Source organism: Asparagus officinalis, chromosome 7 (assembly GCF_001876935.1).
Source record: "Asparagus officinalis chromosome 7, Aspof.V1, whole genome shotgun sequence".
NCBI classification, from domain to species: domain Eukaryota; kingdom Viridiplantae; phylum Streptophyta; class Magnoliopsida; order Asparagales; family Asparagaceae; genus Asparagus; species Asparagus officinalis.
The window spans coordinates 2,576,583-2,590,622 of NC_033800.1; the positions used below are offsets into that span (position 1 = coordinate 2,576,583).

General features: G+C 42.1%; 1 protein-coding gene across 1 annotated transcript; it reads right to left on the reverse strand.

The window, feature by feature from the left end:
* On the reverse strand, positions 12,134-13,901 carry LOC109850359 (aldehyde oxidase GLOX-like). The gene is given in 10 exon segments (XM_020420374.1): positions 12,134-12,522; positions 12,524-12,583; positions 12,585-12,735; positions 12,737-12,841; positions 12,843-12,916; positions 12,918-12,960; positions 12,962-13,073; positions 13,076-13,367; positions 13,369-13,421; positions 13,424-13,901. Coding segments are annotated over 10 exon segments (1,440 nt in total). The 3' UTR covers positions 12,134-12,450.

Below are 14,040 nucleotides of genomic sequence, written 5' to 3' on the forward strand. Positions count from 1 at the left end.
ATCGTAACGGACGGGATTCGAGGCCAGAATCCCGCCCAAACTCGACCCTAGCATTCGAGTTGGTTGGAATTCCAAACGCGAGGCTCACCCATGCATTCCAATTCTTAAATACAGAAGTTATCTATGTGTTTGGACAGCTATAATAGCAGCTTCTTGACTACCAAGGCTACAACAATCGTCAAGGTGACCAAGGCCGAGAAGAAACAGGCGACTCCGTTGGGGAGTCTATTGGAGGAGTACATATATATTTCAATCAACAATGTTGAAATCGTATGGCTCGATTAGATGGAGGGAACGATCAATCCACTAAATTTTGGGATCCAAAATATTCCGAAAATTCGTCCAAGTCAACCGCGAACTTTCGAAAACTTTGGAGGGGGTTCTGTAGGCTGTCTAAAAATCATAATAGATAGCTGATCCCTAACAAGCCCCGACGATGGAAGTTACAATCATACGACTTTCTAATTACTGTATCTGCAACTCTGCAACCGCTACAAATACGGCCTCACATTTGAGATGATTGATCTTGATGGCTGCGACAACAGCATGACTAATATTATATTAGCAACTATTAGAGATGCTGATGAGCAGTGTAATGATTTCAGAAATAAAAGGTTGGACTTAGTTGGTGAGTTGCTTGGTAGAGAGCTGTGGGTAAATATTCGTCTAAAAGTCACTATGGATGATTGATTCCCGTCAAGCTCCAACAATGAAAGCTACAATCAGATAGCTTTCATGCCTACAAACGAAAGCTGCAAATGGAGGACTTTCACATAGATCGAGAAGAGTTACAATACAATGACGCTTCCGACAACTGATGAAAACTCTATTCAACAGTCTCCACAATCTACAGTGAAGGTTACAATCTGACGACTTTCACACCCTACAATAGCTAAAGCTATGATTACTGAACAACGGTCCTTGCAACACTCTGTAGGAGAGGTTACAAATCAATTAACCCCTTCTAAAACGCAGAAGTCATCCCCGCGTCATAATTTTGGAAATGCAGGCGACCCCCGCGTTTCCAAGCTATAACAAGCCAAATGCGAGCGACCCTCGCGTTCATTGATGTTCATCCAACACCCAACCCCGCGTCTCAATTCTAAGAGGCGACGTTGGGTTCTGAACGCCAGATTAGGCGTTTGACTCGTTCAAATATGAATCGAACGGTTTCATAACTATTTTCCCACGATCTGAGGAAATCACGCCCACTTAGGAGTGGATTTAGAGGGCAGTTACAACCTCTTATCCACCTATAAAAACTCAACAAGCTCAACTAAGTTAAGGGCTGGCTTTTTGAAACGGAGAGGCAGCAACAGAGAGAATTCCTGAGGATCTCAACCACACAGAGAGGCAGGAGAGGCGGATCTCTTGGAGATAGAGGATTTAAATTAAATTCAGAAAATCAAATCTAAGAAGATTCTTCAACAACAGAATATCTGCTTGGTCATTAACCGAATTTTCGGTTCTAACAACTCTCTTCACAGAGTTCTAACTCGTCCAGAGTTCTTAAACTCATTAAGAGTAACCCATCAAACTTTCCACAGAAGTTCATTGTTCCCACGAGATAAGAGACGGTCAGATCGTTAACGGAGAGCAATTTCGACGCAAGCAATCGAAGGAGGCACTCCATCGCTACTGAGAAGAACCCAGTTTTAAACAAAGGGGAGAACCAAATTCGTTCTCTTCTCTTTTGTAATCAAATTATAACCGGAATCAAAGAAATACAAGTCAATTTTCTTTTGTTCTCTTCATTGCAATTTTTCCAACATACATTGACTAATACTAAGTAAATTATGTTTAAGACCATCAACTAATAAAACATTATCAATGATAGGTTTGTTTGGATTATCGACAGATCCAATACCGATGACTTTTCCTTTGTTGTTATCTCCAAAAGTAACGGTACCACCATCCTTGTTTTGAAAAGATGACAACAATTGTATGTTTCCAGTCATATGTTTAGAGAAACCACTATCCAAAATCCACATATCTTTCTTGGGTACCTGAAATAATAAACATTTATATTTTGGTACCCATACTATATTGGGTCCTTTAAATTAGCCTTTAGGAAACCAAACCCATGAAAAGTTTGATTTTCCTAAATAGTTAGGTGATAAACAAATATTTTTAATAAAAATCAAAAATATAAAAATTCTTATGTAAAGAAGATAATTCTTTTGGAACCCAAGTAGAAAAGAATTTTGATTTCTTTTTACACAAATTTTCAGTTCTATATTCATACAAATCACAAGAAGGATTTACAAAAATTGTTTTCTTTGATTTATTTTTAATAATTTGAAAACCTAATCCTTTTGTCTTTTGTGATTCTCTTTGAAAAGAAAGTATGTTATTAAGATTTTCTTTACCTTTATTAAATCTGCTTACATTCAAACATATATCCTCATATTTTGATTTAAAAGAAAAAATATCTTTATCTAAACTATTAATGCGAATTTTTAAATCATTACATTCTAATTTTAAATAAATATTCTCATTAGATAAACATTCATTTTCTTTAAGCAAAGAATAATTTTCTTCTTTCAATTCAATTACTTGAGAATTAGAAATAGTAGAAGAATTAAAATCAGAAATTTCTTTAAGTAATCTTTTATTTTCACCTTTAAGAAAATTATGTGATGTCTTTAATCTCACAAAAGTTTTATATAATTCATTGAAAGCATCTAAAAGCTCTTCATTGTCACTTACTTCATCTTGTGCCATAAAACACATGTGAGCACTTTTTTTTCTTCAATTTCTTCATCTGAAGATGACTCATCACTATCATCCAAAGTGACTGACATTGCTTTCCTTTTCTTGTTATTTTGAATGTTTTTGAAGTTGTTGAAATAACTTGATTTTTGCTTATTCTTCAACATTGGACAATCTTTCTTCATATGACCTGGTTTATTATTGGACAATCTTTCTTCATATGCCCTGGTTTATTACACTTAAAACAAAGAGGGTTATTTGAAATTGAACTCTTAGATTTAAAATTACCTCGTTCTATATTGGGCTCAAACTGATAATATTATCATGCAAAATCAATATTCATATAAGAAGAGATTATATTTGTGCTACAATTCTCATCAAAGAAAAATACTTCTCCTTGAATTTTTTGAAGCGAATTCTTCAATTAAGTCATCATACTCAAGTTTCTCTAAGTATTCATTTTCAATTGATATCATTGCCAATCCATTCAATCGTTCCTGTGACATGGTAGTACGAAGATAACTTTTTATCAATTTCAACTTGGAAAAACTTCTCTCCGCCGAGGCAACCGTAACTGGGATAGTTAACAAAATCCGATAAGCAACCCATGCACATTGAAAGCCACCATCATCCCAATAAGATCTTATGAAGTCAAGGATGTCTATTGATTTAGTCACTTCCTTCGGCAATATTGTTTGCAAAGCTCGTAGGTCATTGAATAAATCTTTTCCATGTATATCACATTGTTGGTTGTGTTCCAAGTAGCTTTGTAATCTAATGCAATGTTCCATTAATTTTTCTTCACCAATGCTCATGAACTTTGCATTAAACCAATTCAGTGGAGGAAAAGGAGCGAGCCCATAAGGAAGCCAAAGAGACCGTTCAAGACTTGGCCTCGCGTACGGATGAAGATCTTCGCCGAGAGATTCTAAGGAGGCTTGAACTTCGCCATGCCGAAGAACTTCGTGAGGCGGAGCTGCGGTTAAAATCTCTGTAATTCGCTTTTAATTTTCCGTTTGTAATAGGACTTCTTTTTCATGAATGAAATTATCCCTTTTGTTTTTGGCCTATTGTCACTTGTGTGCGTGTGCCATTTTCGTAACCATGCATTGGTCAGAATCTGGCCGCAAGAGGACCTCAACTGCAGCGGGATTATCATCGATTGGTTTGCGCTGTAAGTTTATTTCGACTGCAGGCGAATTCGGCCCGCAGGCGGATTTGCAAATGCTAATGGCGATCCTGACTCTGATCGGGTTACGCTTTTAGCGGGCCACGTGTTAATCCACGTGTACGCCGGTTAAGGAGACGTGGGATAGCCGCCTCGCATTAAATGCGAGGTAGTGGGCCTCTTCGTTCCCCACGTCCGATTTGAGCCGTTTGTTGAAGATCGTGCTCAAGGAACTGCCAGATCTCTTCCGTCCAGATCCGATCCGTTCGGTCTTGCTCTCTAGCTGCTTTAATCCTGAACGGTCTAATCAAGTACTGAGTAACCGCCTAGGACTCTTAGGGTATTTAACACCCTAACTCTTCCTCGAGAGGGCCTATCGTCCTCCTCAGAGTAAACCCTCTTCAGGTGCTGCTGAAGCCGGTGCCGCTGAAGGTATCTTCTTGCTTCAACCTTTGTGTGAGTTTAGTAAGTGTTCCTCCCCCAATTGTTCCCTGTATCGCTTGTTGCGTCTTACAGGTCGAGAGGAGGTGCCGGCTGCCGAGGAGCATGCGGCCGATCCCATTCTGATTTCAGACGACGAATCTGAAGGCCGTGCGAACTCCGCTGCTTCGGATCCCGCTCCCCAGCTGGGAGCCGAACCTTGCCTCGAAATTCCTCCCATCACGGCGCTTGCTCCAGGCCAGAGGTCTGTTTCCTCCGAGTCTCAACCATGGCAGGCCCGTATTGAAGAGTTCGAAGGCGCTGTAAGGCAGGCAATTTCCCTCGTCGAACTCGGTATGGGTAGCTTTGACAGCTTCAGGCAGTCCCTCTATGATCGCGTGGCCGATTTACGGCGATCAGGTGAAAACCGTCTCGCTACCCGTTGCGTGCGTGAACTCCGTCTCTTGGAGCCACGCATGATGGTGCTAGAGGACTTGCTACGGGGAGGTCCGGAGTCTAAAATGGCATCCTGTCTAGCTCACTTCAGGCGTCAGGAAGCCCTGGAACAGGAAACCCGCTCCAAAGAGATAGCGGATTCGGAGTCTGCGGCTAACTTTTGGGTGAGTCAACAACGTTTGCTAGAGGAGCAAGTCATTGACCTCAACCATACCATGGCTCGCCTGAGGGCCGAGTTGGGACAGGATGAACATTTTCATTCACAGGATCTTCATGATCTTCATCACTAGCTTCCTCCTTACGACTTCCATCCGCATAAGTGACTTCATTTATGGGCTCCTCAATGACCTCATCCATATTTTCACTAATATTGGTAGTGGCACTAGCTTCTTCAACTTGATTCAAGAGAAGAGAATGTTGTGTTTTTGCTTTGAATAGCTTAGAAATTGAGCCATGTAGTGATTTTGCCATTTCATCTTGACGTTGCTTGACTCTTCTATTATGAGCTCCAGAGTTTTGTTTTCTAATCCTTGCTCGGTTTTTGTCATCTCCCGTCATAGTGTATTGTAGTCTGTAAATATAATTATATAACATATATGAAATCACAATAAACTAAACTTAGCAATATCAATGAAGGACAGACCCGGCTCTTATCTTCCCAATTTCCCAATTAGCAATATCATTATTATTAAAACAAACATTATTTCATTGCAAAACAAACATTATATCAATCAAGGACAGAGTCTTGATAGAGGTGGAGATGACTGCTCAATTACCTAGTTATATTAAAATTCAAGGTCTAACTGGTAGCATATATTCTCAACGTGTTCTTCATGAATTTAAACCTCAATGTTGTGCACATTTAAATTGATTGGACATGATACCGAGCTTTGTAGAAAGCATAAACCAAATATGCAATGAAGATCAAAGCTCAATTGCAAAATCATTATTATTAAAACAAACCCCAATTTCATTATTATTAAAACAATATCATTATTATTAAAACAAACATTATTTCATTGCAAAATCATTATTATTAAAACAAACCCCAATTTCATTATTATTAAAGCAATATCATTATTATTAAAACAAACAATATCATTCCAAAATATCATAACCCCTAATTTAATTCTTCAACTAAGATTCAACCAAGATTACCCCTAATTTAATTCTTCAACAACTAAGATTCAACCAAGATTCAAAATCAAAATCTTAATTTCATTGCAAAACATTTCATTATTATTAAAGCAATATCATTATTATTAAAACAAACAATATCATTCCAAAATATCATAACCCCTAATTTAATTCTTCAACTAAGATTCAACCAAGATTACCCCTAATTTAATTCTTCAACAACTAAGATTCAACCAAGATTCAAAATCAAAATCTTAATTTCATTGCAAAACATAAAAACCCCAAATTTCTATCCAAAAAAAAAACCCTAAAATTATTTAGTTAAAAATTTTTACCTGATGGAGTGAAGCTTGACTGCTTGAAGGACGGGTCGACGGACTCGGAGCTCGCCGGCTTCGGTAGGGAGGAGCGAAGCCGCCGGCGGCGGCTCGGGAAGGGGGACTGGACGAGGAGAGGAGGGTTTCTTTTTTTTTTTCTTCTTTTTTGTGAACGGGAGTCGGGAGGTCAGAGACTTGGAGTTGGAATCGCTGAAATAAAAGGTGGGGTCGAGTTCTTTTACAAACATAACCTCTAACATTTTTTGCATAAAGGCCCTTGTACAAAGTCTATTTTAAAAATCAAAGAAAATTACAGTTTGAGGGGTATAGGAACGTTCGGAATGGGTTGCCCCCCGGCCCTGGGTTGCCCCAGCCCCGGGGCTTGGTGGGCTTACCCCAGGGCCGGCCCTGAATAGGGTTATTTGAAATTAAACTCTTAGATTTAAAATTACCTCGTTTTATAAATTTCTGAAATTTTCGTGCAAACATGCACATTTCTTCATCATCATCATCTGAATCTTCTTTATCGGAAATAGTATTGAATGCTGTAGGCTGTCTAAAAATCACAATAGATAGCTTATCCCCCATCAAATACCGATGATGGAAGTTACAATCTGACGACTTCCAGAAGGTCATAATTTGAAGACTTTTACGTAGATCGCTGAAGGTTATAATCTGACGACCTTCACGATAACTGATGAAAGCTCTAATTCAACAGCCTTCACAATCAACACCGGGAGTTACAATCTGATGATTCTCATATTTTCAAAGAGCCAAGACGAATGTTACAAGGTGACGATCTTTGCAACGCTCTAGCAAAAGAGATTACAAATTGACGGTCTCTTCATATTAAAATGCAGATATCTCTCAAACCGTAAGGAATTTGGCGAAACGGAGGAAGCGAACCCAAGCCGTTGGCTAGGTTTGTATGGCTCCGTCTCGTCGAGATAGCCGATTTTCATATATAATTCGTCCAATTCCGACTTACGGTTTGAAAGTTATGACCTGTTCTTCGCAACAAGTCATGTTCCGAAGACCGTCTGCAAGACCGGACTTCGTCTGAACATTGGATTTAGCCTGAAGCTCGCCAAGCCCACCTAAGGTTCGCCTCTGCATTACAGAGTCAAAACGCACAGGTCGAACCAGCGTTATAACCTCAAAACGCAGAGGTTATCCTTGGGATATAACATCAAAACGCAGAGTTACGGCCCAACTCTGCGTTTTCAGCCTAAAACGTAGAGTTCATCTCTAAAACGGCCCAACTGTGCGTTTTCAGCCTAAAACAGGCCCAACTCTGTGTTTTCAGCCTAAAACGCAGAGTTCATCTCTAAAACAGCGTGGCCTGTGCGTTTCAACTCCCAACGAACGTCCAACTCTGCGTCTCATCTTTAAGACGCAGAGTTAAGGTCCGAACGCAAACGGCCCTTGCGTTTTCAACTCCCAACAAGCGCCCAACTCTGTGTCTTATCTCTAAGACGCAGAGTTAAGGTCCAGAACGCCCAGATTGACGTTTTGACTCGTTCAAAGCACTAACAGAACGGTTTCAAAACTGTTTTCCTCACGATTTGGGGAGCTGTTTAAGAGGGGGCGGTTACACCCCACTCAGCCCATTGAGGAGCAAATTAAGGGGGCAGTTACACCCCCTTAAACCCCTATAAATACGAGAAACTCAATTGAGTTAAAGGAGGGGATTTTCTCTCATCAAAAAAGGGAAATTCGGTCAAGGGCTGGCTTTTTGGATCTGGGACTTGGCAGCAAAGGGGGAGATCTTGGAGCATCATAGATTGAGAGATCAGCATTCATCCTTTGGAGCATTCCTTGAAACCTTCGGCCTTGGCTTGAGAACCGATACTCGGTTCAAATCAACTCTTTTTCAAGAGTTTCCAACTCGTCCAGAGTTATCAACTCGTCCAGAGTTTCAAACTTGCCACGCAAGTTCTCCACAACGTCAAATCGTGAGGAGAAGATATTGTTCTAGTGAATCAAGACGTCGGATTGTCAACGAGAAGCAAACTCGACGCGAGCATTCGAGGGAGGCATCTCATCGCTACCAAGAAGAACCCAGTTTTATACAAAGGGGAGAATCAAATTCATTCTCCTCTCTTTTGTAATCGGAATCCAAATTGTAATCGATTTTGAGAGAAATATAAGTCAATTTTTCTTTCATTGTCTTTTTACTGCAAATTTCCAACAAACAAATGCAAGAACTTTCTTGTTCTTTGTATCTTCATTATTCTTTCTATCTTTAATTTGAACTTCATATGCCATAAGATTACCAATAAGATTTTCAACCGTAAGAGTTGACAAATCATTGGCTTCTTCAATAGCGGTAACTTTCTTTTCCCATTGTGGAGTAAGTGATCGAAGTATTTTTCTTATTATCTCCACTTGTGTATATGTTTTTCCAAGACCAATGAGAGAATTTGTGATGTCGGTGAATCTTGTGAACATTTCTCCAATAGTCTCATTTTCCTTCATCTTGAACAATTCAAATCTGTGCACAAGAACAGAAATTTTAGATTCTTTAACTTTATTTGTACCTTCATGAGTTACCTCAAGTGTATGCCAAATATCGTATGCAGATGTGGACGTTAACACCCTATTGAACTCATTCTTGTCAAGTGCACAAAATAATGCATTCATTGCTTTTGAATCCAAATTTACATTATTTCTTTGGGAAGTAGTCCATTCTGTAAATGGAGTTGTTGGCTTCTCATATTTTGTTTCCACAACATTCCAAAGTTCGTAGCCAATTGATTGAAGGTAAATCTTCATTCGGCACTTCCAATAATTGTAGTTCAATCCATCGAACATCGGTGGACGATTTGTTGAGTGACCTTCTTTGAATTGTGAAGTATTTGTCAATGCCATCTTTCACCTTGCTCTGATACCAAATGTAGGATCTGAAATAGATACACTAGAACACTAGAGGGGGGGTGAATAGTGTTCTTTTAAAATTTATGCAAAGTAGATTATAAATTATAAAGAAAAATGGCAATCTCATATGTTCTTCATTTTCTTCACTTCATAATGCTTTAAAATCAACTTGCACTTGTTCATATTTTGATATTGAGATCTGCATATAAAAGTTAGTGCATTTGTATAACACACATTATATAAATTGTTATCATCAAAATACTATCATGGAGATATGATATTCAATAAATAATTGATTAACTACCAAAATTAATTCAAATAAACAACTTAATTTGAATTAAAAGAATTTTCCATAGCTTAATTAGGACCCATAACTTAATTGATTAAATTAAGCACACCTAATTAGGCCCATATTCAAATAACCAATCTTTAAATTAAATGAGGGCCCATAACCAAATGGACTCAATTGGATAAGTCCAGGCCCAAGAACTTAATAAACTTAAGTCGGCTTGTGCCCTTGTTCATTCCCCACTGCAGTTCTCTTCTTTCACCCGACGGGAAAGAGAGAAAAATGCCCAAAATCGAAGCCGATGAAACAAAGACGATTCTCAGCCTCGTCTTTTAAGGAACCAGAGCCGAAGCTCCGCCTGAAGACAAACACGAGGCTCGTCTGATCTCCCCAAATAAGTCGACGAAGGTCAAGCTCACCGAGATCAAGAGTCGCCAGAAGTCTAGCTTTGAAACGCTCCCCTGAGGTTCGGTTTCGAAGTTCGCCTGAGATCCGAACATCGAGCTCGCTGAATTGAGCACGAGGCTCACCTGAAACCGAGCGTCGAGCTTACTTGAGTTGAACTTGAGGTTCACTGAATTAGAACGAGGTTCGCTGAAATTGTTCGAACACGAGGTTCACTGAAATCGAACACGAGGGTCGACTGAAATTTTGAACACGAGGTTCAACTGGAGTCGAGCACGAGGCTCGTCAGAGAACGAACGCGAGGTTCGTTGGATTCGAGCACGAGGCTCGTCAGAAAACGAACACGAGGTTCGTTGGAATCAGACCGAGGTTCGCTGAAAATCAACCGAAGTTCACCTGAGAACTGGTAAGTCCTCAAGCCCTAAGTTTTCTTTCACCCGTTAGGGTTCAGAACTGAACCGCCACCGCCACTAGGGCTGCAGCTAACGAACCCCTTAGGGACTCGATCTGAAAACCGCCGCCACTGACAGTGGGGGTTGCCGTCGATACAACTCCGGCGAGCAGTTGGAGAAAGACGACGAACCAAAGCAAAAAAACCCATTTTTCTTTCGATTTTAAACTAAATCATTTAGATCCAAGCCTCAAAAGTGGAATCAAACCAAAAAGAATTGAACTTTACAATTCAAGAATGCTATGGATCCCAAAAATTGAAAGAAAAAATCAACTAAAAAATAAACTTTTACTGTTCATCCGTGAACAGTTTGAAAAAAAGAGATTTAAGATCAAAAAACCAATTTTAAAAAACTTAAACCCCTAAGAATTAATCACAGATGGCTCTGATACCACTGTTGAACATAAACGTGATTAAATCATAGAGGATAAACTTAAGAGCGGAAGCTTATACCTGAATTCATAGCTTGGATTTGAGATGGGTTTTTGATCTTCTAATCTTAGGGTTTCTCTCCTTAAGATCTCTTTAGATGGGGATAAGAGAACGAGAGTGGCTAACCCTAAATTAGGGGACCATAACCCCATATATATAGATGTTGTACATTTATAATTTAGCCCATCATCAAATTACAATTACAACCTGGTATCTGCATATATAACCTCATGGTTTATTTAAATACCCATTAACCCAAATTAATTGATCACTTCAGTGAGTTATCATGAAGAATAGCAATACACACAGTTTAATCATATGTGACCACAAATAGATTTAATTAGATTTAAATCCAACACACACCCCCAACCACAACTCCAATCACACACACTCTCTTTTTTGTTACAGTGCACCGGGCTCCACATGAGATTTTAAAATTTTATAGAAAAGAGAGAGTGTGTGTGGTTGGGGGTGTGCCCTTTTATTTTTCCTATTTTGTAATCCATCAGTTTTTGAGGGAATGGAATGGCGGTTGGGGGTTCTTTTCAAACCGCATCCTTTTTCTTTTATATAAAAAAGCATGATCATCATTCAATTAATAAATCACAATGAAGTAAAACAAGCAGAAAAACAAAAATAAAAACAAAATTTATGAGCTCGCTATTATGTTCTGTCACCATCCCCCATCTTAATAAGGACAATAAATGAGCCCCCCGCTTGAATATGACTAATAATTTATGATATTTCTTTTTTTTTTAATTAAATCTCACAAAGACTTCGATGGCTATGACCTCGTCCCTTATCTTCCTTATCCTAGCCTCTCAATCATTCTCCTCTCCAGTGGCGGAGCCAGGATTTTTAACATACGGGGTCCTAAAATTATTGATAATATAGATTTTACGCACAAATTATTTTAATAACAAACTATAATTTAAAAACACATATGGGGTCCAAAAAAATCGTGAAAATATGCAGCCCAGCAGACTCGAACTCTGGTGGATTACAGGGGTCCTGGAGTGTTAAACCACTGGGCCATTGCTGCACTTATGTTTTTTATATGTAATATCTGGTACATATTTAGATTTTACTGGGGTCCTGGGACCCCATTAGACTCAATATAACTCCGCCCCTGCTCCTCTCCCATACCTTTTTTTTAATTATAAACAAATTAAAACCAACAACCATTGGCTTTCTCCATCACACTCAAATAGGGAGGCACTAGAAGCACACCCCTAACCACATCCCAAACCACACCATCTCTCTCATATTCTACAGTACATCGGGCCCCACATGAGATTTTAAAAATTTAAAATCTCATGTGAGGCCCGATGCATTGTAACATATGAAAGAGGGGGTGTGATTTGGGATATGGTTTGGGGTGTGTTCCTATCATTTTCCCTCTAAATAAAGCTCGTCAATTTTCAATCATACGTTATGATATCCCATAAAAAAATACGAATCATTCTCCATCCAACAAGCAATCATCATCGGTCACAAGGATCTTATACTTTCCGCTAAAAAAGTTAGTTACAGTTGGTTTATTTAACAAAATATACACGCTTTTACACTTGAAACCATACGAGAGATACAAGCAACTTTACTAATAAGCCTTTTAAGCGCCGCATCCCATTAGACAAACCAAGCACGAGCAAATGATTCACATTTCGGATTCCCCTCTCTCCACCCAAGCCCACCAATACTGGACCCAATTTCTTATTCGGGGGGACGAAAAAAAAGGTTTTTATTTTTTATTTTTGTCGCCCACCAAAAGGAGCGGGCCCGGGCCCTAGCCTACCAACTGGACCCATGAAGCCACGCTTGGCACTCCCTGGTTAACCGCGAAAACCATATAAAACCCCCGGCGGCGCCACTCTGGTCGGCGGAGACCTGCACCCGACCCGATACCGATGCAACCCGTACCGCCCGCTCCCGCACCGCCATCGCGGGCCCCACCGGCAGCCGCACCATCCTCTGGCCCTGCGCGAACGAGTGCGTCACGAACGGAGCGTTCAGCCAGTTCACCTCGATTATCCCCACCGCCGGTAGACTCACCGCCACCTGGACTCGAACTCAACCCCGTACCCAACCTTGACGGGCCCCACCTCAATCCTGGCCGGATGTTGTCCTTATCCGCCGCCAAATATTCGGGCGAAAACGCTTCGATCCGCAACTCGTCGGAACTCCGAATCGAACTTATAAAATAAGTGCGGGTTGCTACCGGCCAGTAGAACCGCTCCGTCCGGTAGCAAGTTAGGCGGTCGAGTGGTACATTCTCGGATCGTCGTCGGGGTCAGCACCATGAACGGAGGCCGATCGGTTGGTCCGGTCGATACAGAATCGGGTTCAGTGCCGGATTCGACGCCAGCTCGAACCCTTGAGAGCCCGGCTAAGCTCCGTTGATGATCAGAATTCTCCGGTCGGCAGGATTACCATGTCGCCCATGATTCTCGGCATCGGCATTTCTTCGGTCGCCCAGACCGGGTTCGGGTCGGTCGCGGTCATCCGTCCGCAGGTGGTCCCGGCCGCCGCCTCCGCGTCCCGATGCAAGTAGACCCCGTACTGGGCCCCGCCGCAGATGACGATCTCCGCGTCGGTGTAACCGCCGGCGCCGGGGGTGAGGGGGAGCATGGCGGATGAGCCAGCGGACGGGTAGTTGCGCGGGCCCGCGGCGAGCGGCGGGAACTCCCGGATGACGTCACCGTTGTCGGGGGTCGTACTCGACGGATCGGGAGTTGGCGAAGACGAAGAGGTTGCCGTTGGCAACAAATGCACGAACGGGTAGAGTTGTCCATCTGCTCGTCGCCGGCGGCGGCGAGGAACGGGAACGGTCGCAGCGGAGATGAACGCGCGGCGGTGTAAATTCAACGGAGGGCGGCGCGGCGCCGACGAATGATGACGGAGCCGTTGGGCAGAATCTGATCGGTGCGTACAAGCGGCCGGCGAGAGGGACGGGGAGCTGAGCTCGATCCAGCCGGCGAGAGCGGAGGGTTGATCTGCGGAACTTGCGAAGCCGTCGAGGTCGCCGCCGGTCTGGAGGAGGGATCCGTCGGGAGGAACTGGCCGGAGGAGCACAGGTGTCGTGATGATGCGTAGGGGCGGAGGGAGCGGGTGCGGGTCGAAGGGGCGGAGTGGGCGGAGCAGTCGGGGACCCGCGCAGCGGGGGAGGGAGAGGTTGGAGCCGATGTGGGTGCGGTCGAGGAGGATGACGGTGCCGAGGTGGGTGACGGCGGTGTGCATCGAGGCGATGCCGGCGTTGGGTGGAGGAGTTCCCACGTGCGGGGAGGGCGGCACGTGAAAGGGGGGTGAGGGTGGCGATCAGAAGGAGGAGGAGGAGGCTCGAGCGAGGCATTGGTGTCTACGTCAGAGTGAGGCGTCT